The sequence below is a fragment of the Coregonus clupeaformis genome, unplaced genomic scaffold, assembly GCF_020615455.1.
Source record: "Coregonus clupeaformis isolate EN_2021a unplaced genomic scaffold, ASM2061545v1 scaf1062, whole genome shotgun sequence".
NCBI lineage: Eukaryota > Metazoa > Chordata > Actinopteri > Salmoniformes > Salmonidae > Coregonus > Coregonus clupeaformis.
In genome coordinates, this window is record NW_025534516.1 from 87,023 (window position 1) to 109,903 (window position 22,881).

Genomic DNA, 22,881 nt, shown 5'->3' on the forward strand with positions numbered 1-22,881 from the left:
GGTGTGTTTTGGGTTATTGTCCTGTTGAAAAACAAATGATTGTCCCACTAAGCCCAAACCAGATGGGATGGCGAATAACTGCAGAATGTTGTGGTAGCCATGCTGGTTAAGTGTGCCTTGAATTCTAAATACATCACAGACAGTGTTACAAGCAAAGCACCATCACACCACCTCCTCCATGCTTCATGGTGGGAACCACACATGCGGAGATTGTCTTTTCACCTATTCTGCGTCTCACAAAGACACAGCGGTTGGAACGAAAAATGTCAAATTTGGACACATCAGACCAAAGGACAGATTTCCACCGGTCTAATGTCCATTGTTCCTGTTTCTTGGCCCAAGCAAGTAGTCTTCTTATTGGTGTCCTTTAGTAGTGGTTTCTTTGCAGCAATTCGACCATGAAGGCCTGATTTCACGCAGTCTCCTCTGAACAGTTGATGTTGAGATGTGTCTGTTACTTGAACTCTGTGAAGCATTTATTTTGGCTGCAATCTGAGGTCCAGTTAACTCTAATGAACTTATCCTCTGCAGCAGAGGTAACTCTAGGTCTTCCATTCCTGTGGCGGTCCTCATGAGAGCCAGTTTCATCATCGCGCTTGATGGTTTTTGCGACTGAACTTTACCGTATTGACTGACCATATCTTAAAGTAATGATGGACTGTTGTTTCTCTTTGCTTATTTGAGCTGTTCTTGCCATAATATGGATTTGGTCTTTTACCAAATAGGGCTATATTCTGTATACCCCCCTACCTTGTCACAACACAACTGATTGGCTCAAACGCAGTAAGAAGGAAGAAATTCCACAAATGAACTTTTTAAGAAGGCACACCTGTTCATTGAAATGCATTTCAGGTGACTACCTCATGAAGCTGGTTGAGAGAATGCCAAGTGTGCAAAGCTGTCATCAAGGCAAAGGGTGGCTATTTGAAGAATCTGAAATATAAAATATATTTAGATTGTGTAACACTTTTTTGGTTACTACATAATTCCATATGTGTTATTTCATAGTTTTGATGTCTTCACTATTATTCTGCAATGTGAAACATTTTAAAAATAAAGAAAAACCCTTGAATGAGTAGGTGTGTCCAAACTTTTGACTGGTAGTGTGTGTGTATATATATAATCTCTCTCTCTCTGTGCCTTGACATAATCCTGTCTTGGAACTCTACAGACAATTCCTTCGACCTCATGGCTTGGTTTTTGCTCTGACATGCACTGTCAACTGTGGAACCTTATATAGACAGGTGTGTGCCTTTTTCAAATCATGTCCAATCAATTGAATTTACCACAGGTAGACTCCAATCAAGTTGTAGAAACATCTCAAGGATAATCTATGGAAACAGGATACACCTGAGCTCAATTTGGAGTCTCATAGCAAAGGGTCTGAATACTTATGTAAATAAGGTATTTCTGTTTTTAGTTTTAATACATTTGCAAACATTTCTAAAAACCTGTTTTCGCTTTGTCATTATGGGTATTGTGTGTAGATTGATGCATGCTTACATACAGTGCATTCGGAAAGTATTCAGACCCCTTCCCTTATTCCACATTTTGTTACGTTACAGCTTTATTCCAAAATGGATACAAAAATTAAATTGACACACAACCTATAAGCGAAAACAGTAAAAAAAAAAAAAATTTGCAAATGTATTCAGAATAAAAACAGATAGCAGTGCATGTCAGAGCAAAAACCAAGACATTAGGTCAAGGGAATTGTCCGTAGATTTTCGAGACAGGATTGTGTCGAGGCACAGATCTGGGGAAGGGTACCAATAAAATTCTGCAGCATTGAAGGTCCCTAAGAACGCAGTGTCCTCCATCATTCTTGAATGGAAAAGGTTTGGAACCACCAAGTCTCTTCCTAGAGCTGGCTGCCTGGCCAAACTGAGCAATCAAGGAAGAAGGGCCTTGGTCTGGGAGGTGGCCAAGAACCCGATGGTAACTCTGACAGAGCTCCACAGTTCCACTGTGGAGATGGGAGAACCTTCCAGAAGGACAACCATCTCTGCAGCACTCCACCAATCAGGCCTTTATGGTAGAGTGGCCATACGGAAGCGACTCCTCAGTAAAAGGCACATGACAGCCCGCTAGGGAGTTTGCCAAAAGGCACCTAAAGGACTCTCAGACCATGAGAAACAAGTATCTCTTCTGGAGGAAACCTGGCACCATCCATACGGTGAACCATTGTGGTGGCAGCATCATGCTGTTGGGGTGTTTTTCAGCGGCAGGGACTGGGAGACTAGTCAGGATTGAGGGAACGATGAACGGAGCAAAGTACAGAGATCCTTGATAAAAACCTGCTCCAGAGCGCTCAGGACCTTAGACTGGCGCGAAGGTTCACCTTCCAACAGGACAACAACCCTAAGCACACAGCCAAGACAACGCAGGAGTGGCTTCGGGACTAGTCTCAATATCCTTTTTTTCCAACCAGAGGCCGGACTTGAACCCGATCTAACATCTCTGGAGAGACCTGAAAATGGCTGTGCAGCGACTCTCCCCATCCATTCTGACAGAAGATCGTCAGAGAAGAATGGGAGAAACTCCCCAAATACAGGTGTGCCAAGCTTGTAGCGTCATACCCAAGAAGACTCGAGACTGTAATCGCTGCCAAAGGTGCTTCAACAAGTACTGAGTAAAGGGTCTGAATACTTATGTAAATTTGATATTTCCGTTTTTTTACTATTTTTAATACAACCAATTTTTGCTTTTTGTCGTGATGGGGTATTGTGTAGATTGATAGAAAATAAAATAAAGTCAAGGGGTCTGAATACTTTCCGAATGCACTTCTTATCATAGTATTGCTACTGCTGTATCATCAAAGGAATTATCTAAGTGAGTCTCATGTCTAATATATGAATGGTATCTCATGTTCGCAAGTTATTGATTTCATGGTCCTACTTATATTCATATGAGCTATTTTCAGTCCTTACCTGGGTAGCTTATCAGAGAGAGACATAATATGGAAAAGAGCAAACAAAGCAAGAGGAATAAATAAACATTCAGCAGTCCATTGGTGGCTCCGATTATGACCAGGCCAAAATAATTACGAGAGCAAAGGGTATGTTTATAGCTGCGGATATGTGCCCATTCTCGGTGGTTGCGAATGGGGGTTTCAGCACCTCGTGAAAGTGCTCGAGCGACGTTACGAACTTCGCCCTCTTGCACCCATTTCAGCAAATGTGTAGTACCCGCTCTATATAAGCAAGCTAAATCTGAAGTTGTCAATGAATTGGCCAATGCACCCTGTGTTGCGCTTACTACAGATGATGGACCTCCAGTGCTACAGAGAGCTACAGTGCCTTGCAAAAGTTTTCATCCCCCTTGGTGTTTTTCCTATTTTGTTGCAATACAACCTGTAATTTAAATGGATTTTTATTTGGATTTCATGTAATGGACATACACAAAATAGTCCAAAATTGGTGAAAAAAAATAACTTGTTTCAAAATATTCGAAAAAATAAATAACGGAAAAGTGGTGCGTGCATATGTATTCACCCCCTTTGCTATAAAGCCCCTAAAATAAGATCTGGTCCAACCAATTACCTTCAGAAGTCACATAATCACTTAGATTGCACACAGGTGGACTTTATTTAAGTGTCACATGATCTCAGTGTATATATACACCTGTTCTGAAAGGCCCCAGAGTCTGCAACACCACTAAGCAAGGGGCACCACCAAGCAAGCGGCACCATGAAGACCAAGGAGCTCTCCAAACAGGTCAGGGACAAAGTTGTGGAGAAGTACAGATCAGGGTTGGGTTATAAAAAAAAATATCCGAAACTTTGAACATCCCACAGAGCACCATTAAATCCATGATTAAAAAATGGAAAGAATATAGCACCACAACAAACCTGCCAAGAGGGGGCCACCCACCAAAACTCATGGACCAGGCAAGGAGGGCATTAATCAGAGGCATCAAAGAGACCAAAGATAACCCGGAAGGAGCTGCAAAGCTCCACAGCGGAGTTTGGAGTATCTGTCCATAGGACCACTTTAAGCCGTACACTCCACAGAGCTGGGCTTTATGGAAGAGTGGCCAGAAAAATGCCATTGCTTAAAGAAAAAAATAAGCAAACACTTTTGGTGTTCGCCAAAAGGCATGTAGGAGACTCTCCAAACATATGGAAGAAGGTACCCTGGTCAGATGAGATTAAAATTGAGGTTTTTTGGCCATCAAGGAAAACGCTATGTCTGGCGCAAACCCAACACCTCTCATCACCCCGAGAACACCATCTCCACAGTGAAGCGTGGTGGCAGCATCATGCTGTGGGGATGTTTTTCATCAGCAGGGACTGGGAAACTGATCAGAATTCAAGGAATGATGGAAACCTGTTTCAGTCTCCCAGAGATTTGAGACTGGGACGGAGGTTCACCTTCCAGCAGGACAATGACCCTAAGCATACTGCTAAAGCAACACTCGAGTGGTTCAAGAGGAAACATTTAAATGTCTTGGAATGTCCTAGTCAAAGCCCAGACCTCAATCCAATTGAGAATCTGTGGTATGACTTAATGATTGCTGTACACCAGCGGAACCCATCCAACGTGAAGGAGCTGGAGCAGTTTTGCCTTGAAAAATGGGCAAAAATCCCAGTGGCTAGATGTGCCAAGCTTATAGAGACATACCCCAAGAGACTTGCAGCTGTAATTGCTGCAAAAGGTGGCTCTAAGTATTGACTTTGGGGGGGTGAATAGTTATGCACACTCAAGTTTTCTGTGTTTTTATCATTTCTTGTTTGTTTCACCAAAAAAACATATTTTGCATCTTCAAAGTGGTAGGCATGTTGTGTAAATCAAATGATACAAACCCCCCGAAAATCAATTTTAATTCCAGGTTGTAAGGCAACAAAATAGGAAAAATTGGAAGTATTGTGCTACATACGCCCCTTTTTATGAGTCACACAAGTGCCCGCCTTTTTCTCTTTGTAAGAAATAATTGTAGCATAGGCCTATACCATGTCGAAGCCATGTTTACATATTGATTTTACACGCATTTTGCACTTTATTTTAGTGTTGTCGTTGATGAGTAATTGTATGTTTTCATTTAAGAAAATACAAAGTGTTGGTATTCCTGATTTTCTGTTCTCATCAGGCATTATGAATCATGATCATATATGGAATCAGGAATACCAAGTTTTGTATTTTCTTAAATAAACAAAAATTAACTGCATTTCATTTTCCCGCTGTACCGAAACCGAACTGTGACCCCAAAACCGCAATACGTACCGAACCATGGGTTTGGTGAATCATTGCACCCCCACATACAGTACCTCACTCAGTGCTGTCTGCTGTTCACTGTGGTTTAAGTGTGTTTTAACTCTGCGGAATCCCCCGGGGCTGTTGTCTCTGGCCACCAACTCCTCGATCATCTCTCGGGCCTTCTGCTGCACCTCACTGCTTCCAAATATTTACACCTCACCCTCATAGTCCCCCTAGTTGATCTACAACACGCACGCAGGGAAGTTACCTCTACGGGGGTGGCTTTTGATTAGGTGTAGTGTAGAAAATTCATTAAAGAAATAAGCAAATGCAATGTCTAACGTTAAGTTAATTTACTCTAGCATGCCATATTCAGTTAAATTAGGCTAGTGATATCAGTTGTGGAGACAGGCACTTATGGTAGTAAGGACATAAATTATATTATGCTCTAGGCCCTGTTGAAGTTTGTAAGAGAAGAGCCGTTATTTGTCAGGTCGTTTGCCATTGTATAAGCAAACAAAACTTGTCTGGGGATGGTGGAGGTTATGATGACGAACCTGTTCAGAATATCTTTTGAATTATACTCAGTCCTCGACCAAACTCTACTTCAATACAAGCGCCTTGGACCAATCAATGCCCACAACGGTTATCACGGCAACCGTTAACAACCTACAACACTCTCCCTGCCGCCTGTGTTTTTAACGAAGGCTTTGTGTCCGTGTTCCCATCCAATGAGAGAGGCCAGCGGGTGTGCCCTGTCCAAAGTGATGCCAGGCTGGCTGCTTGTGATTGTCCCTCGGGGAGTAATCCCACAGGGAGGAAAAGGTCAGCAGATCGCTGGTAGTTGATTGGGGAGTAAAGGACGGGGTGGGTAGAGGGACTGGGAGGGTTTCACTGTGGTACACTGTGCTCCAGTCCTCAGCTATATCTGATTGCACACTGACTTGTGACGTTAAACATACAAGATGTTAAAAATACAAGTCCATTGAATTCCCAGGGTTGAGTGAGTCAGGAATGTGTTGTTTCCTTATATCTGAAATTGAGCCCCTTAAGTGTAATGGCCGTATTTTCATTTGGTCCTATTTGTTTTTTCTTTGACGTGTGATGAGAGATCCACAGATCAGCATTGTAAATACTGTGGTATTTCTGTCTATTACAATGTCCAGTGATTTGTTGTTGGATACACTTCTCGTTTGGGTTTGCTTCCTTTCTCCTCTTAAGGGTCACTGGTCAAGTGATCATTCTCATTCTTTAACCATCTCTAAATGCTCTTTGTGTAGGATCTGGCCATCAACACACACGTAAAGCTTACATTATCTCTGTGAATAATATTGATTTAATCTGGTTGCTTTTGCCTTACAGGAGCGAAATGCGGAGAATGCCATTGAAGCGCTCAAAGAGTACGAGCCGGAGATGGGAAAGGTGTACCGGCAGGACAGGAAGAGTGTGCAGCGGATCAAGTCCAGGGACCTTGTACCAGGGGACATTGTGGAGGTGGCCGGTAAGATGCTTCCAATACACTGGGGGGGGGGGGTCAAAACGTTTGCCCACCCCTGCGCCATCCCAGTTATGCATGTCTGCTTAGCTTTGATAACCCAGTGTTGTGTGATCACTGAATATTTTTTTCAGAGTGCAGGTGTGTCAGTTTATTAGGGATGGGCATCTTTCCCTTTTAAGACGATTCGATACGTATCTAGATACATGGGCTCCGATACGATACAGGGACGATACGTTTTAGTTTGGTGCGATTTCGGTTTGATTAGAGAATTAATCAATACGATTCGATGCACAAACATTTGTTACATAAACATTCATTTTCCATTCTAAATTCAAATCTGCTTCTGATAAGCTCATGAGCTGGGCCTCTCTGAGCTGACCTGTGTGTGTACATGTGTATGTCTATGGTGTATGTAGTAGGGCTGGGTGATATATCAAAATAATTTGATTAATTAAAATGTATGTTTTAGCGCGGTATTCCAAATACCTCTATTCCAAGAATAGTGGGGTTTTTCTTCTGTTTTTATGAGCGTTTATGTCCACTTGTTCTCATGTTGTCTTTTTGGTCTCGTCACCTTCACTCTTTCTGTGCTGTCTGCACCTTCCCATTTACACACACACACACACACACACACACACACACCAAGCCCCTCCCCCAGCCACTCACAACAACAAAGATTAGATGTTTATTTATTTTTCACAAAATTAAAATCACAGTGCAGTTATCACAAAAGTACCACTAACTAATACATTTTTTTGCAATTTTATTAACCAGAGCTGTAATGCACGAGGGAGAGCAAGAGGCTCGAAGCAGAGCAGCAGCTCCTGTGAGTGACGCTGGGAGTAGGGAGGGGGAGATATAGCAAACAAGTTGACACGCGCTGGTAGATTAAGTTATTGCTAGTTACACTCAGTGGCCAGTTTATTAGGTTCACTCCTACAGAAAGTGAGTCACGTAGCCGTGGCTTGCTATATAAACCAGACAGATGGGCGTAGAGGCATTCAGTTACTGTTCGATTGGGTGTGGTATGATCGTCCGGGCCAGTTCCAGTATCTCAGAAACATTCCGGCCTAGTGAGCTTTTCAAGCGGGACGTCTAGGGTTTACCAAGAATGGTGCGACAAACAAAACATCCAGTCAGCGGCAGTCGTGTGGGCGAAAACAGCTCGTTGACGAGAGATCGAAGGACAATGTCAAGAATCGTGCAAGCATACAGGCAAATAACGGCGCAGTACAACAGTGGTGTGCAGAACGGCATCTCAGAACACACACAACTCGTCGATCCTTGTCACGGATTGGCTATTGCAGCAGACGACCACACCTGGTTCCACTCCTATCGGCTAAAAACAAGAAGCGACTCCAGTGAGCACGCGATCACCAACACTGGACAATTTGAGGAATGGAAAAACATTGCCTGGTCCGACGGATTCCGGTTCCTGTTGCGTCATGCTGATGGCAGAGTCAGGATTTGGCTTAAGCCGCATGAGTCCATGGCCCCATCCTGTCTGGTGTCAATGGTACAGGCTGGTGGTGTAATGGTGTGAGGAATGTTTTCCTGGCACACGTAAGGTCCCTTGATACCAATTGAGCAACATTTGAACGTTTCCAACACCTTGTAGATTCCATGCCCCAAAGTATTCAGGCTGTTCAGGAGGCAAAGGGGGGTCTGACCCGGTACTAGATGGGTGTACCTAATGAACTGACCAAAATGAATGCTCAGTTTGTCGTGCCCGGCATTGCGGTACCACGTACCACTAGCAGCGTTTTACTAGTGGAAAGTGGATACCTAGTCATTTGCACAAGTGAATGCATTCAACCAAAATGTTTATTCCGCATTTTAACCCAACACCTCTGAATCAATTAATTGTTGTCCATGTCATCGGCGCCCGGGGGGCAGATGTTGGGGGTTAACTGCCTTGCTCAAGGGCAGAACGGTAGATTTTCCCACCTTGCCGGCTCAGGGATTCGAACCAGTGACCTTTCGATTACTGGCCCAACACTCTTAACCGCTAGGCTACCTGCTGCCCCCACACTAGCTGTCTAGTCTGTATTTTATAAGTGTGCAATAAGCATAAAACCCATTTATGTAAGGAATTGGCAACTCGTTCTCATTCTGAGAAATAAGGTAGGCCACTTGTTTTCAACATCTGAACAAATATATATATATCTCATCAAAAAAAGAAACGTCCTCTCACTGTCAACTGCATTAATTTTCAGCGAACTTAACATGTGTAAATAGTTCCACAGACATGTGACTAACAGAAATGGAATAATGTGTCCCCGAACAAAGGGAGTGTCAAAATCAAAAGTAACAGTCCGTATCTGGTGTGGCCACCAGCTGCATTAAGTACTGCAGTGAATCTCCTGCTCATAGACTGCACCAGATGTGCCAGTTCTTGCTGTGAGATGTTACCCCACTCTTCCACCAAGGCACCTGCAAGTTCCCTGACATTTCTGGGGGGAATGGCCCTAGCCTTCACCCTCCGATCCAACAGGTCCCAGACCTGCTCAATGGGATTGAGATCCGGGCTCTTCGCTGGCCATGGCAGAACACTGACATCCCTGTCTTGCAGGAAATCACGCACAGAACGAGCAGTATGGCTGGTGGCATTGTCATGCTGGAGGGTCATGTCAGGATGAACCTGCAGGAAGGGTACCACATGAGGGAGGAGGATGTCTTCCCTGTAACGCACAGCGTTGAGATTGCCTGCAACGACAAAAAGCTCAGTCCGATGATGCTGTGACACACCGCCCCAGGCCATGACGGACCCTCCACCTCCAGATCGATCCCACTCCAGAGTACAGGCCTCGTGTAACGCTCATTCCTTCGACGATAAACGCAAATCCGACCATCACCCCTGGTGAGACAAAACCGCAACTCGTCAGTGAAGAGCACTTTTTGCCAGTCCTGTCTGGTCCAGCGACGGTGGGTTTGTGCCCATAGGCGACGTTGTTGCCAGTGATGTCTGTTGAGGACCTGCCTTACAACAGGCCTACAAGCCGTAAGTCCAGCCTCTCTCAGCCTATTGCGGACAGTCTGAGCACTGATGGAGGAATTGTGCGTTCCTGGTGTAACTCGGGCAGTTGTTGCCATCCTGTACCTGTCCCGCAGGTGTGCTGTTCGGATGTACCGATCCTGTGCATGTGTTGTTACACGTGGTCTGCCACTGCGAGCATGATCAGCTGTCTGTCCTGTCTCCCTGTAGCGCTGTCTTAGGCATCTCACAGTACGGACATTGCAATTTATTGCCCTGGCCACATCTGCAGTCCTCATGCCTCTTTGCAGCATGCGTAAGGCACGTTCACGAAGATGAGCAGGGATCCTGGGCATCTTTCTTCTGGTGTTTTTCAGAGTCAGTAGATAGGCCTCTGTTAGTGTCCTAACTTTTCATAACTGTGACCTTAATTGCCTACTGTCTGTAAATTGTTAGTGTCTTAACGAGCGTTCCACAGGTGCATGTTCATTGTTTATGGTTCATTGAACAAGCATAGGAAACGGTGTTTAAACCCTTTACAATGAAGATCTGTGAAGTTATTTGGATTTTTACTAATTATCTTTGAAAGACAGGGTCCTGAAAAAGGGAAGTTTCTTTTTTTGCTGAGTTTATATACACTGCTCAAAAAAATAAAGGGAACACTTAAACAACACATCCTAGATCTGAATGTATGAAATAATCTTATTAAATACTTTTTTCTTTACATAGTTGAATGTGCTGACAACAAATTCACACAAAAATGATCAATGGAAATCAAATTTATCAACCCATGGAGGTCTGGATTTGGAGTCACCCTCAAAATTAAAGTGGAAAACCACACTACAGGCTGATCCAACTTTGATGTAATGTCCTTAAAACAAGCCAAATGAGGCTCAGTAGTGTGTGTGGCCTCCACGTGCCTGTGTGACCTCCCTACAATGCCTGGGCATGCTCCTGATGAGGTTGCGGATGGTCTCCTGAGGGATCTCCTCCCAGACCTGGACTAAAGCATCCGCCAACTCCTGGAAAGTCTGTGGTGCAACGTGGCGTTGGTGGATGGAGCGAGACATGATGTCCCAGATGTACTCAATTGGATTCAGGTCTGGGGAACGGGCGGGCCAGTCCATAGCATCAATGCCTTCCTCTTGCAGGAACTGCTGACACACTCCAGCCACATGAGGTCTAGCATTGTCTTGCATTAGGAGGAACCCAGGGCCAACCGCACCAGCATATGGTCTCACAAGGGGTCTGAGGATCTCATCTCGGTACCTAATGACAGTCAGGCTACCTCTGGCGAGCACATGGAGGGCTGTGCGGCCCCCCAAAGAAATGCCACCCCACACCATGACTGACCCACCGCCAAACCGGTCATGCTGGAGGATGTTGCAGGTAGCAGAACGTTCTCCACGGCGTCTCCAGACTCTGTCACGTCTATCACATGTGCTCACTGTGAACCTGCTTTCATCTGTGAAGAGCACAGGGTGCCAGTGGCGAATTTGCCAATCTTGGTGTTCTCTGGCAAATGCCAAACATCCTGCACGGTGTTGGGCTGTAAGCACAACCCCCACCTGTGGACGTCGGGCCCTCATACCACCCTCATGGAGTCTGTTTCTGACCGTTTGAGCAGACACATGCACATTTGTGGCCTGCTGGAGGTCATTTTGCAGGGCTCTGGCAGTGCTCCTCCTACTCCTCCTTGCACAAAGGCGGAGGTAGCGGTCCTGCTGCTGGGTTGTTGCCCTCCTACGGCCTCCTCCACGTCTCCTGATGTACTGGCCTGTCTCCTGGTAGCGCTTCCATGCTCTGGACACTACGCTGACAGACACAGCAAACCTTCTTGCCACAGCTCGCATTGATGTGCCATCCTGGATGAGCTGCACTACCTGAGCCACTTGTGTGGGTTGTAGACTCCGTCTCATTCTGCCACTAGAGTGAAAGCACCGCCAGCATTCAAAAGTGACCAAAACATCAGCCAGGAAGCATAGGAACTGAGAAGTGGTCTGTGGTCACCAACTGCAAAACCAGTCCTTTATTGGGGGTGTCTTGCTAATTGCCTATAATTTCCACCTGTTGTCTATTCCATTTGCACAACAGCATGTGACATTTGTCAATCAGTGTTGCTTCCTAAGTGGACAGTTTGATTTCACAGAAGTGTGATTGACTTGGAGTTAAATTGTGTTGTTTAAGTGTTCCCTTTATTTTTTTGAGCAGTGTGTATATATATATACACACACACACACACACACACACACACACACACACACACACACACACAGTGGGGAGAACAAGTATTTGATACACTGCCGATTTTGCAGGTTTTCCTACTTACAAAGCATGTAGAGGTCTGTAATTTTTATCATAGGTACACTTCAACTGTGAGAGACGGAATCTAAAACAAAAATCCAGAAAATCACATTGTATGATTTTTAAGTAATTAATTTGCATTTTATTGCATGACATAAGTATTTGATCACCTACCAACCAGTAAGAATTCCGGCTCTCACAGACCTGTTAGTTTTTGTTTAAGAAGCCCTCCTGTTCTCCACTCATTACCTGTATTAACTGCACCTGTTTGAACTCGTTACCTGTATAAAAGACACCTGTCCACACACTCAAACAGACTCCAACCTCTCCACAATGGCCAAGACCAGAGAGCTGTGTAAGGACATCAGGGATAAAATTGTAGACCTGCACAAGGCTGGGATGGGCTACAGGACAATAGGCAAGCAGCTTGGTGAGAAGGGAAACAACTGTTGGCGCAATTATTAGAAAATGGAAGAAGTTCAAGATGACGGTCAATCACCCCTCGGGTCTGGGGGCTCCATGCAAGATCTCACCTCGTGGGGCATCAATGATCATGAGGAAGGTGAGGGATCAGCCCAGAACTACACGGCAGGACCTGGTCAATGACCTGAAGAGAGCTGGGACCACAGTCTCAAAGAAAACCATTAGTAACACACTATGCCGTCATGGATTAAAATCCTGCAGAGCACGCAACGTCCCCCTGCTCAAGCCAGCGCATGTCCAGGCCCATCTGAAGTTTGCCAATGACCATCTGGATGATCCAGAGGAGGAATGGGAGAAGGTCATGTGGTCTGATGATACAAAAATAGAGCTTTTTGGTCTAAACTCCACTCGCCGTGTTTGGAGGAAGAAGAAGAAGGATGAGTACAACCCCAAGAACACCATCCCAACCGTGAAGCATGGAGGTGGAAACATCATTCTTTGGGGATGCTTTTCTGCAAAGGGGACAGGGACTGACTGCACCGTATTGAGGGGAGGATGGATGGGGCCATGTATCGCGAGATCTTGGCCAACAACCTCCTTCCCTCAGTAAGAGCATTGAAGATGGGTCGTGGCTGGGTCTTCCAGCATGACAACGACCCGAAACACACAGCCAGGGCAACTAAGGAGTGGGTCCGTAAGAAGCATCTCAAGGTCCTGGAGAGGCCTAGCCAGTCTCCAGACCTGAACCCAATAGAAAGTCTTTGGAGGGAGCTGAAAGTCCGTATTGCCCAGCGACAGCCCCGAAACCTAAAGGATCTGGAGAAGGTCTGTATGGAGGAGTGGGCCAAAATCCCTGCTGCAGTGTGTGCAAACCTGGTCAAGACCTACAGGAAACGTATGATCTCTGTAATTGCAAACAAAGGTTTCTGTACCAAATATTAAGTTCTGCTTTTCTGATGTATCAAATACTTATGTCATGCAATAAAATGCAAATTAATTACTTAAAAATCATACAATGTGATTTTCTGGATTACAGACTTCTACATGCTTTGTAAGTAGGAAAACCTGCAAAATCGGCAGTGTATCAAATACTTGTTCTCCCCACTGTGTGTGTATATATGAATGCATTTCAATTAACAGGTGTTCCTTCTTAAAAGTTAATTTGTGGAATTTCTTTCCTTAATGCTTTTGAGCCAATCAGTTGTGTTGTGACAAGGTGGGGGGGGTATACAGAAGATAGCCCTATTTGGTAAAATACCAAGTCCATATTATGGCAAGAACGGCTCAAATAAGCAAAGAGAAACAACAGTCCATCATTACTATAAGACATGGTCAGTCAATACGGTAAATCTCAAGAACTTAGAAAGTTTCTTCAAGTGCAGTCGTAAAAACCATCAAGCGCGATGATGAAACTGGCTCTCATAAGGACCACCACAGGAATGGAAAACCCAGAGTTACCTCTGCTGCATTTTGTTACGACCTGAATTTAAAATGGATTACATTGAGATTTTGAGCCACTGATTTACACACAATACCCCACAATGTAAAAAATCAAACATTTTGTTTTTAGAATTTTTTTAAAATAAATTCAAAGCTGAAATGTCCTAAGTCAATAAGTATCCAACCACTTTTATGGCAAGCCTAAATATGTTCAGGAGAGACATTCACCTTTCAGCAGGACAAAAACCTAAAACACAAGGCCAAATATACACATTGAATGTTCCTTAGGGGCCTAGTTACAGTTTTGACTTATAGTGCATTCGGAAAGTATTCAGACCCAGTAACTTTTTCCACGTTTTGTTACGTTACAGCCTTATCCTAAAATTGATTAAATATTTTTTTACCACATCAATCTACACATTACCCTATAATGACAAAGCAAAAACAGGTTTTTAGAAATGATTGCAAATGTATTACAAATAAACTGAAATATCACATTTACATAAGTATTCAGACCCTTTACTGTACTTTGTTGAAGCACCTTTGGCAGCGATTACAGCCTCGAGTCTTCTTGGGTATGACGCTACAAATTTGGCACACTTGTATTTTGAGTTTCTCCCATTCTTCTCTGCAGATCCTCTCAAGCTCAGGTTGGATGGGGAGCGTCGCTACACAGCTGTTTTTTGGTCTCTCCCGAGATGTTAGATCGGGATCAAATCCGGGCCCTGGCTGGGCCACTCAAGGACATTCAGAGACTTGTCCCGAAGCCACTCCTGTGTTGTCTTGGCTGTGTGCTTAGGGCTGTTGTCTTGTTGGAAGGTGAACTTTCGCCCAGTCTGAGGTCCTGAGCAATCTGGAGCAGGTTTTCATCAAGGATCTCTCTGTACTTTGCTCCGTTCATCTTTGCCTCGATCCTGACTAGTCTCCCAGTCCCTGCCGCTGAAAAACATCCCCACAGCATGATGCTGCCACCACCATGCTTCACCGTAGGGATGGTGCCAGGTTTCCTCCAGACGTGACACTTGGCATTCAGGCCAAAGAGTTCAATCTTGGTTTCATCAGACCAGAGAATCTTGTTTCTCATGGTCTGAGAGTCCTTTAGGTGCCTTTTGGCAAACTCCAAGCGGGCTCTCATGTGCCTTTTACTGAGGAGTGGCTTCCGTTTGGCCACTACCATAAAGGCCTGATTGGTGGAGTGCCGTAGCGATGGTTGTCCTTCTGGAAGGTTCTCCCATCTCTCCAGAGGAACTTCTCCTCCGATTGCTCAGTTTGTCCGGGCGGCCAGCTCTAGGAAGAGTCTTGGTGGTTCCAAACTTCTTCCATTTAAGAATGATGGAGGCCACTCTGTTCTTGGGGACCTTCAATGCTGTTTTTTTGTACTCTTCCACAGATCTGTGCCTCGTCACAATCCTGTCTCGCAGCTCTACGGACAATTCCTTTAACCTCATGGCTTGGTTTTTGCTCTGACATGCACTGTCAGCTGTGGGACCTTACATGGACAGGTGTGTGCCTTTCCAAATCATGTCCAGTCAATTGAATTTACCACATGTGGACTCCAAGTTGGAGAAACATCTCAAGGATGAACAATGGAAACGAGATGCACCTGAGCTCAATTTCGAGTCTCATAGCAAAGGGTCTGAATACTTATGTAAATAAGGTATTTCTGTTTTTTATTTTTAATACATTTGCACAAATTTCTAAAAACCTGTTTTCGCTCTGTCATGGGGTATTGTGTGTAGATTGAGGAAAAGGGAAGGGGTCTGAATACTTTCTGAATGTGCTATAAATCGGCTTGAAAATGTATACCAAGACTTGAAAATGGCTGTCTAACAATGATCAACAACCAACTTGACAGCACTTGAAGAGTTTAAAAAAGATTAACAGGCAAATATTGTGCAATCCATGTGTGCAACACTATAAGATACTTTTTCCCAAAAGACGCACAGCTGTAATCGATGCCAAAGGTGATTTTAACTTGTATTGACTCAGGGGGTTGAATACTTATCAAGATATTAGTGTTTTTATTTGGAAAATACATTGGAATATTTGGTGGAGATGGTAAAAAAAACCAAGACAAATCAATTTTAATCCCAATTTGTAACACAACAAAATCTGGAAAAAGTCAAGGGGTGTGAATACTTTCAGCACAACTTTTGGATTTCACCCCCATCTCAATATCGAATGGTTTTGAATGTTTTTACATTTTTACGGCGTGATCTTCTTCTCTCGCTCCGGCCATGCAGTGCGCCTCACAAAGGTGATTGCTGTCCTCGTTATGAAATTATCAAGGTTACCCTGTATATCTAAAAATGACCATATACACTAATTGTTTAAAGCAAAACTACCAAAACTGTTGCTAACGGTGAACCTGAACAATCAAAATAAAATCAATTGTAAGGCCCGTTCAGCAATTATAGCCAGATGAGAGTTGTCTCCGGTAGCTTACTTTTCTAACAGCGCATAGATAGCAATAACCTAACAAATTGCATAGGTTTTAACTCTACTAATAAAGCCTAGTATCACGCAAGCCATTTTAGAATTTGAATGCTGAAGGAGCCCAGCAGATGTGCAAGATCAGGAACAGGCCGCCTACCTCGCGTTGGTCAGCACGCGAAGCTGTGCACAGCACGCAGTTTGACTAGGCTATTGCCTGGGGTTGTTCGGCATACAAAATTACTTGTAGATTTATGACTGTCAACACAGTTACATGCAGTTTGACACTAAAGGAGAGGAAGCATCAGTTGTTACAGAAGATGAGGTATTTTCCTAAGGTATAAAGAATTTAATATAAGCACCCAAAAAATGTGAACAGGTGCAAGACCGCGGAACGATGCACATGGATCTTAAACATTTGAATCTGGGACCGATGCATATCTGTGAATCGTTACACAAACAACTATAAAAACGGTAGGAATGTATTTCATATGCATGCATGTTCTGTCATGTAAGCAGAGAGATCAAAGCTGTGTTGCTCCTGATCTCCCCAGTCTCTTTTGCATGCTAAACCAGGAGAGAGGACACCGCCTGGCATTTGCTCTGCTAATTGATTTACAGAAACGTTCACTGCCATTGACGCACCCAAACACCGTATTTGATCTTGGCTGGTGAATGTTGTTTCAAAGTCTGATTTAGACAATTTAGATGAGCCCTACCTTTTATAGAGTTTGACCTTTCATTGGAATTAAGTTGAAATGTCAGTCCTGAGTTGAACCCTTTGTTTACTTCATCACCTCCAATGCTCTACACTTGTCAGAGTGGACGTTCTAGCCAACAACAGATCCTCTCAATGTAGAACTGGCAACTGTTCAGCCCCCTCTGTCTGCCCCTCTCTCTCATATTGAATGGCACTGGAGGAAGTTGTTTGAATGTGAACTCCCCCATGCTGTTGTAAAATCGACCTGTATGTCACCTGGCTGCAGTGGGACAGGTAATTGAGATAATAGATTGAGTAGGCTCTGCTAAAAAGCGAAGTAATTTGCGATAGCAGGCTCTCATCAACAGTGTTTGGGATGTAGATGAGTCTCTCCTCTAACTCATACATCCATTCTGCTAAACACGGCTCATCTCCCTGACTAATACAATACAATAGCGGCACCAGGTGAGTGGAGCTGCCTGTTACATAAGACCATGTGAGAACTGTGAACGGATTGAGAGGTTCATATAAAATGAGTCTCTCTGTGTGTGGGTGAGTGAAAGGGGGGTTGTGTGATTGCTAGGACATGGGAATCGCATATGGGAATAGAATAGGGTTACAGTGAAATCAGAATACAGTGGCCTCAAAAACCCGATGTCCCCTCAGGCGCTTTGGATCCACAACCCTTTCCCACGACTTCCTTCCTCTTGTCATCCGGACCCGGCCTCCTCACAGATTGGCTATTCTCCTTCAGCTTCACCCAATTCATGGCCCTGTCCTTTCCCCTTTTACTCTTCTTGTCTTGCTCTCTCTGTCACCCAGATTTCTAGAAAATGACTTTTCTTTCTCTCTGCCTCAAAGGAAAGGTTGGAGGGGGTTTTTCCCACTCCTGCCACCGCACTCAGGAAGTGGAATGAAGGGCTTTAGTTAACCCCTCACGCTCCATTTTCAGAGTAACAGGAGTAACTACATACCATAAAGGCAGAGTATGTGGACCTTTGTGCGGTGAGTAAGGAGAGGAGTTGATACATGACTTGAATGCTATGTAGCTAAGTGCCATGTTTAAAGTAGCATCTGCTTTATATCCTGGCCCAGAGTCCTCAGAGCTGCCAAAGAGGAATCTTAAGTCTTGTCAAGGGTAAGGGTTTAAACAGAGTTCTGTGTACAATATGCAGTGTTTGTACGTCGGTGACCGCTCGTGTGTTTGTGTTATCTCGTGAATATCCCACCTTTTGGCTTTATGTAAGCAGAGTGCACAACGTGCCATGTTCAAGCCTTCCTCCTACCCACCACATCTCTCCCCTCCGAAGAGTGAGTCAGAGCTGACAGGCTGGGCTGGAGCCGCTGTCTCCACCGTCTGGAGCCCAGTGACCTTGGAAGTCTACCGGCAAGACGACACCCACCTACCTACCTTCCACTTGCTTACTCACATACTGTAAATGTTTTTATTCATTTGTTTACTTGTCAAAGACCACGCACAGTTTTGTTTGCGGCACACACCGAAATGTTCAGTCCATCTCTTACACACTCTGATTTGCTGCTCATCTGCAAACAGTCAAACCAATCAGTGCCGTCATGTCAAATCTCAAACGCTACACCTGCCTTCCTTTAGAATGCATCAATGATCCGGTATCTCCCAACTGTTAGACCAAAATAAACACGTTTTCCATGACTGCGTGGTTTTCATGTAAGTTGCTCAAAATAGTCTGTCCCCAACATTTTGTCCCCCAAAAATGTGTGCGTGTCTGCCATGGTATGGGCTGCCTCCTGGTGTCATTTGGGGTCATACCTGACTGCAACCATGTGATCAGGGTTCCTTCTCTTCCACTGAGATTGTGACAGTGATGGGTTGGCGACAGGATGCTACCGACCCCTCAGGGACTATAAACACGTAGTGATGGTGTTAACAAGGGTGGAGGGATGACCTGAATATGAGCTGTGGCGCGTGCCAGAAACCTTAGACTGCCTTCACCACCACCCACCACCTCAGCTGTGGCTTTCACTTTAACCGCCTGGCTTCAACCCCCCCTGAGAGGGAGAGGGCAACCATGCATTCACCAGGGACAGACGTGAGAGCGGGAGCCTGGGCTAAGCAGCTGTCAAGCCTAGGTTTAGCTTCCAGTGTTACTGCTAACAGTAGCTTACAGTGGCATTCTCAGGGACTCTGCGAAAGGTTGCCTGCTAGATAGATTCCCACCCTCTTCTCCTCCCTCGTTGTTCTATTCACCTACAGTTGGCTATCAGTAACAGGGATTCTGTGTTGTAACACGTTGGAACAGCAGCAGTTCTTCATCTTTCACCAGCTCTCCTTCCAGGACATTTTTTTCTTCCAGCCGAGCTGACTACCATCACCTCCCACCATGCCATGGCAATAACCCTGACCCCCTGTATATAGGAAAAACAAGTGTGGCCTTTCTCTCTGTCTCTATGTGGCTGGCAGTGTGCTTGTGTGACCCAGTTTTGTAATGTGTGTGTGAGTTGGACCACAGCAGGCTCTGGCTTTGTGGTCTTGTTGCCTTCTACAACATCCCACCATGGCAGTGCTGGTGAGGCGGTCCAAGGGGCATAGACAGGATCTAACATTTACAAAGGGCAAGATTTTATCAGATAAATCATTAGCGAACCAGATGGTTGCACTTTCCTTTCATGTGTTTAGAGGCCAGAATGGTCTGTCTTTTGTCCTCTCTCAAGCGATCCGTTTAACTTTCTCCCTCTACCCCGTCCGTCTTTCCCTCTTCTCATCTGCCTCTCTTCATCCTCCCTTTTCTCATTATACTTTTTTCTTTCTTCTTCATTACACAACCGACACTAAGGGGCTGTCTGATTTTATTAGGTCATGGATGTAGGTTCACACAGCATGCTGTGTATCTCCAGCTCTTTGTTTATGTACCTTGGGTTTGATGATGGCTCCTTTCTCTTAGCATTCATGAGAACAGCAGGTGGTTCCCTGTGGACTTTGACTGCGTGAAACGACCGGGAAACTTCAGGCCTACATGCAACCTCGCCGAGGAAAATCAAACCTCCCTGGCCACTGATGAGCCAGGGCTGGCGAGTGGTGTGGGTGATTGTTTAGGCTACCTGTTTACAAGGACTGGAGGGTGGATATGAACCGCTTTCTGTTGTGGTCTGTAGTAACACATTTTACACAGCTCCACACAGGCATTCAGGAGCACCACTGCAGTTTAGGCCAGGTTCCATGTCACAACGTGTGCGTTTGTGAGTGTTAAAATTTGATTTGCTGAAGAGGATCCCCTTTGCCATGGCCTTCGTAGGCTGATGGAGTGATAACACTCAAGTACCTGTTGCCTGACATTTGTCTTTCTCTCTCGCTCAAGGGGGTTGATTGGATCCTCTTTGATGTCTGGGGAGGAAAAGGTCCCCAACCTGGAAGAGACAATCTTCCTTTCTCAGTAATATGGACAGCTAAATAAAGCCTCATTCACCATGCTGATGTAGAGGGTGACCGTTGGCACGGGTTGTCAAAGCCATAGCGACATCCGAGGAGGCGGAGCGATACTCGGCCCTGCACTAAAATCAACTATATGCATTTAGCTTGTCTGATGCTTGAAGCTTACGGTTTGATGAAATAAGACAAATGCCTCGAGGGCCCCAGAGATCTAGATAACCAGAAGAAGAAAAAAAAGTTACCTGACCCAACTATTCTCCTCCTGCTGGCTTTTGCAGATTCTGCCCTTACTCTCCTGAAGTTGCCGATAATAGGCTACACGAGGAGTCGGCAACCTTTCTTATGTGGAATGCCAATTTATTTTACAGTTTCTACCGATCTGCATGGCAGTTATGGTTTTCATATGCACATTTTCGTGGAACAGTTTAGTTTAATTTATAATAACGTCTTCATATCTCAAAATCATTGTCATGTGGTTAATCAAAATTCTATCAATGAAAATGATTCAAACCTAAAAATTGTCTTCCATTGCCAACTAATGTAAAAAATAGCCTACATTTTACATTTTAGTCATTTAGCAGACGCTCTTATCCAGAGCGACTTACAGTTAGTGAGTGCATACATTTTTCATACTGGCCCCCCGTGGTAATCGAACCCACAATCCTGGCGTTGCAAGCACCATGCTCTACCAACTGAGCTACAGGAGGCCAACAAATAAAAACATTGCAGCCTACAGGTAGAAAATATCCTGATAAAAATAAATATCCTATAAATCACATTGGCTACACATGGCCTGTCTGCAACGAAGTTGAAACATTGTATTAACTATTAACTTGGGTCAGGCCTGAAGCTTGCACTAGTGAACTTGCAACATTGTATAAAATATTCTGGGCCCTCAGTTTCCCTCACCAGTGAGCTCGGGACAGACACAGCTGTAGGCTATTTGCGCAAGGGATAAGAAGCTTGGGCAGGAGCTCACTTGAGCTGATTACCGGCACCTCAAATGTTCTACTGCTTGAGCTCCTGTATCTCTTATAGAGTATTAGCTCAAAAGTACACGTGTTTAGCAGATGTTATAGCGGTGTAGTGAAATGCTTGTGCTTCTAGCTCCGACAGTGCAGTAATATCTAACAATTACACAACATATACCCAATACACACAAAACTAATAAGGAATGGGATTTAAGAATATATACATGGACAAGCAATGACACAGCGGCATGGACTAAGATACAGTAGAATATTATAGAATAAAATGCAGTAGATACATATGAGATGAGTAGTGCAAGATATGTAAACATTATTAAAGTGACTAGTGTTCCATTTCTTAAAGTGGCCAGTGATTTTCAATAGGCAGCAGCAGCCTCTAATGTGCTAGTGATGGCTATTTAACAGTCTGATGGCCTTGAGATAGAAGCTGTTTTTCATTCTTTCGGTCCCAGCTTTGATGCACCTGTACTGACCTCGCCTTCTGGATGAAGGCAGTGGCTCGGGTGGTTGATGTCCTTGATTATCTTTTTGGCCTTCCTGTGACATCGGGTGTTGTATGTGTCTTGGAGGGCGGGTAGTTTGCCCCCGGTAATGCGTTCGGCAGACCGCACCACCCTCTGGAGAGCACTGCGGTTGTGGGCGGTGCTGTTGCCGTACCAGCCGGTGATACAGCCCGACAGGATGCTCTCAATTGTATAATAATAATATAATATGCCATTTAGCAGACGCTTTTATCCAAAGCGACTTACAGTCATGCGTGCATAATTGTTTTTTTTTGTGTATGGGTGGTCCCGGGGATCGAACCCACTACCTTGGCGTTACAAGCGCCGTGCTCTACCAGCTGAGCTACAGAGGACCACTTTTGTGCATCTGTAAAAGTTTGTGAGGGTTTTAGGTGCTAAGCCAAATTTCTTCAGCCTCCTGAGGTTGAAGAGGCTCTGTTGCACCTTCTTCACCACACTGTCTGCGTGGGTGGACCATTTCAGTTTGTCGGTGATGTGTACGCCAAGGAACTTGAAGCTTTCAACCTTCTCCACTGCGGTCCCATCCATGTGGATAGGGGGGTGCACCCTCTGCTGTTTCCTGAAGTCCACGATCATCTCCTTTGTTTTGTTGATGTTGAGTGAGAGGTTATTTTCCTGGCACCACACTCCCAGAGCCCTCACCTCCTCCCTGTAGGAGGTCTCATCATTGTTGGTAATCAAGCCTACTACTGTTGTGTCGTCTGCAAACTTGATGATTTGAGTTGGAGGCGTGCTTGGCCATGCAGTCATGGGTGAACAGGGAGTACAGGAGGGGGCTGAGCACGCACCCTTGTGGGGCCCCAGTGTTGAGGATCAGCGAAGTGGAGATGTTGTTTCTTACCTTCACCAGCTGGGGCGGCCCGTCAGGAAGTCCAGGACCCAGTTGCACAGGGCGGGGTTCAGACCCAGGGCCTTAAGCTTAATGATGAGCTTGGAGGGTACAATGGTGTTGAATGCTGAGCTATAGTCAATGAACAGCATTCTTACATAGGTAT

The 22,881-nt window shown here is 44.8% G+C and overlaps 1 protein-coding gene across 2 annotated transcripts in view; it reads left to right on the forward strand.

Moving 5' to 3' along the window:
- Positions 1-22,881, forward strand: part of LOC121582583 (sarcoplasmic/endoplasmic reticulum calcium ATPase 2) — a 62,807-nt gene that overhangs the window by 13,419 nt on the left and 26,507 nt on the right. For both annotated transcript variants that reach the window (XM_041898485.2, XM_041898484.2), the window contains exon 5: positions 6,558-6,696. In XM_041898485.2, the coding sequence (XP_041754419.1) occupies positions 6,558-6,696 (139 nt within the window). The remainder of the gene's footprint in view (positions 1-6,557; positions 6,697-22,881) is intronic.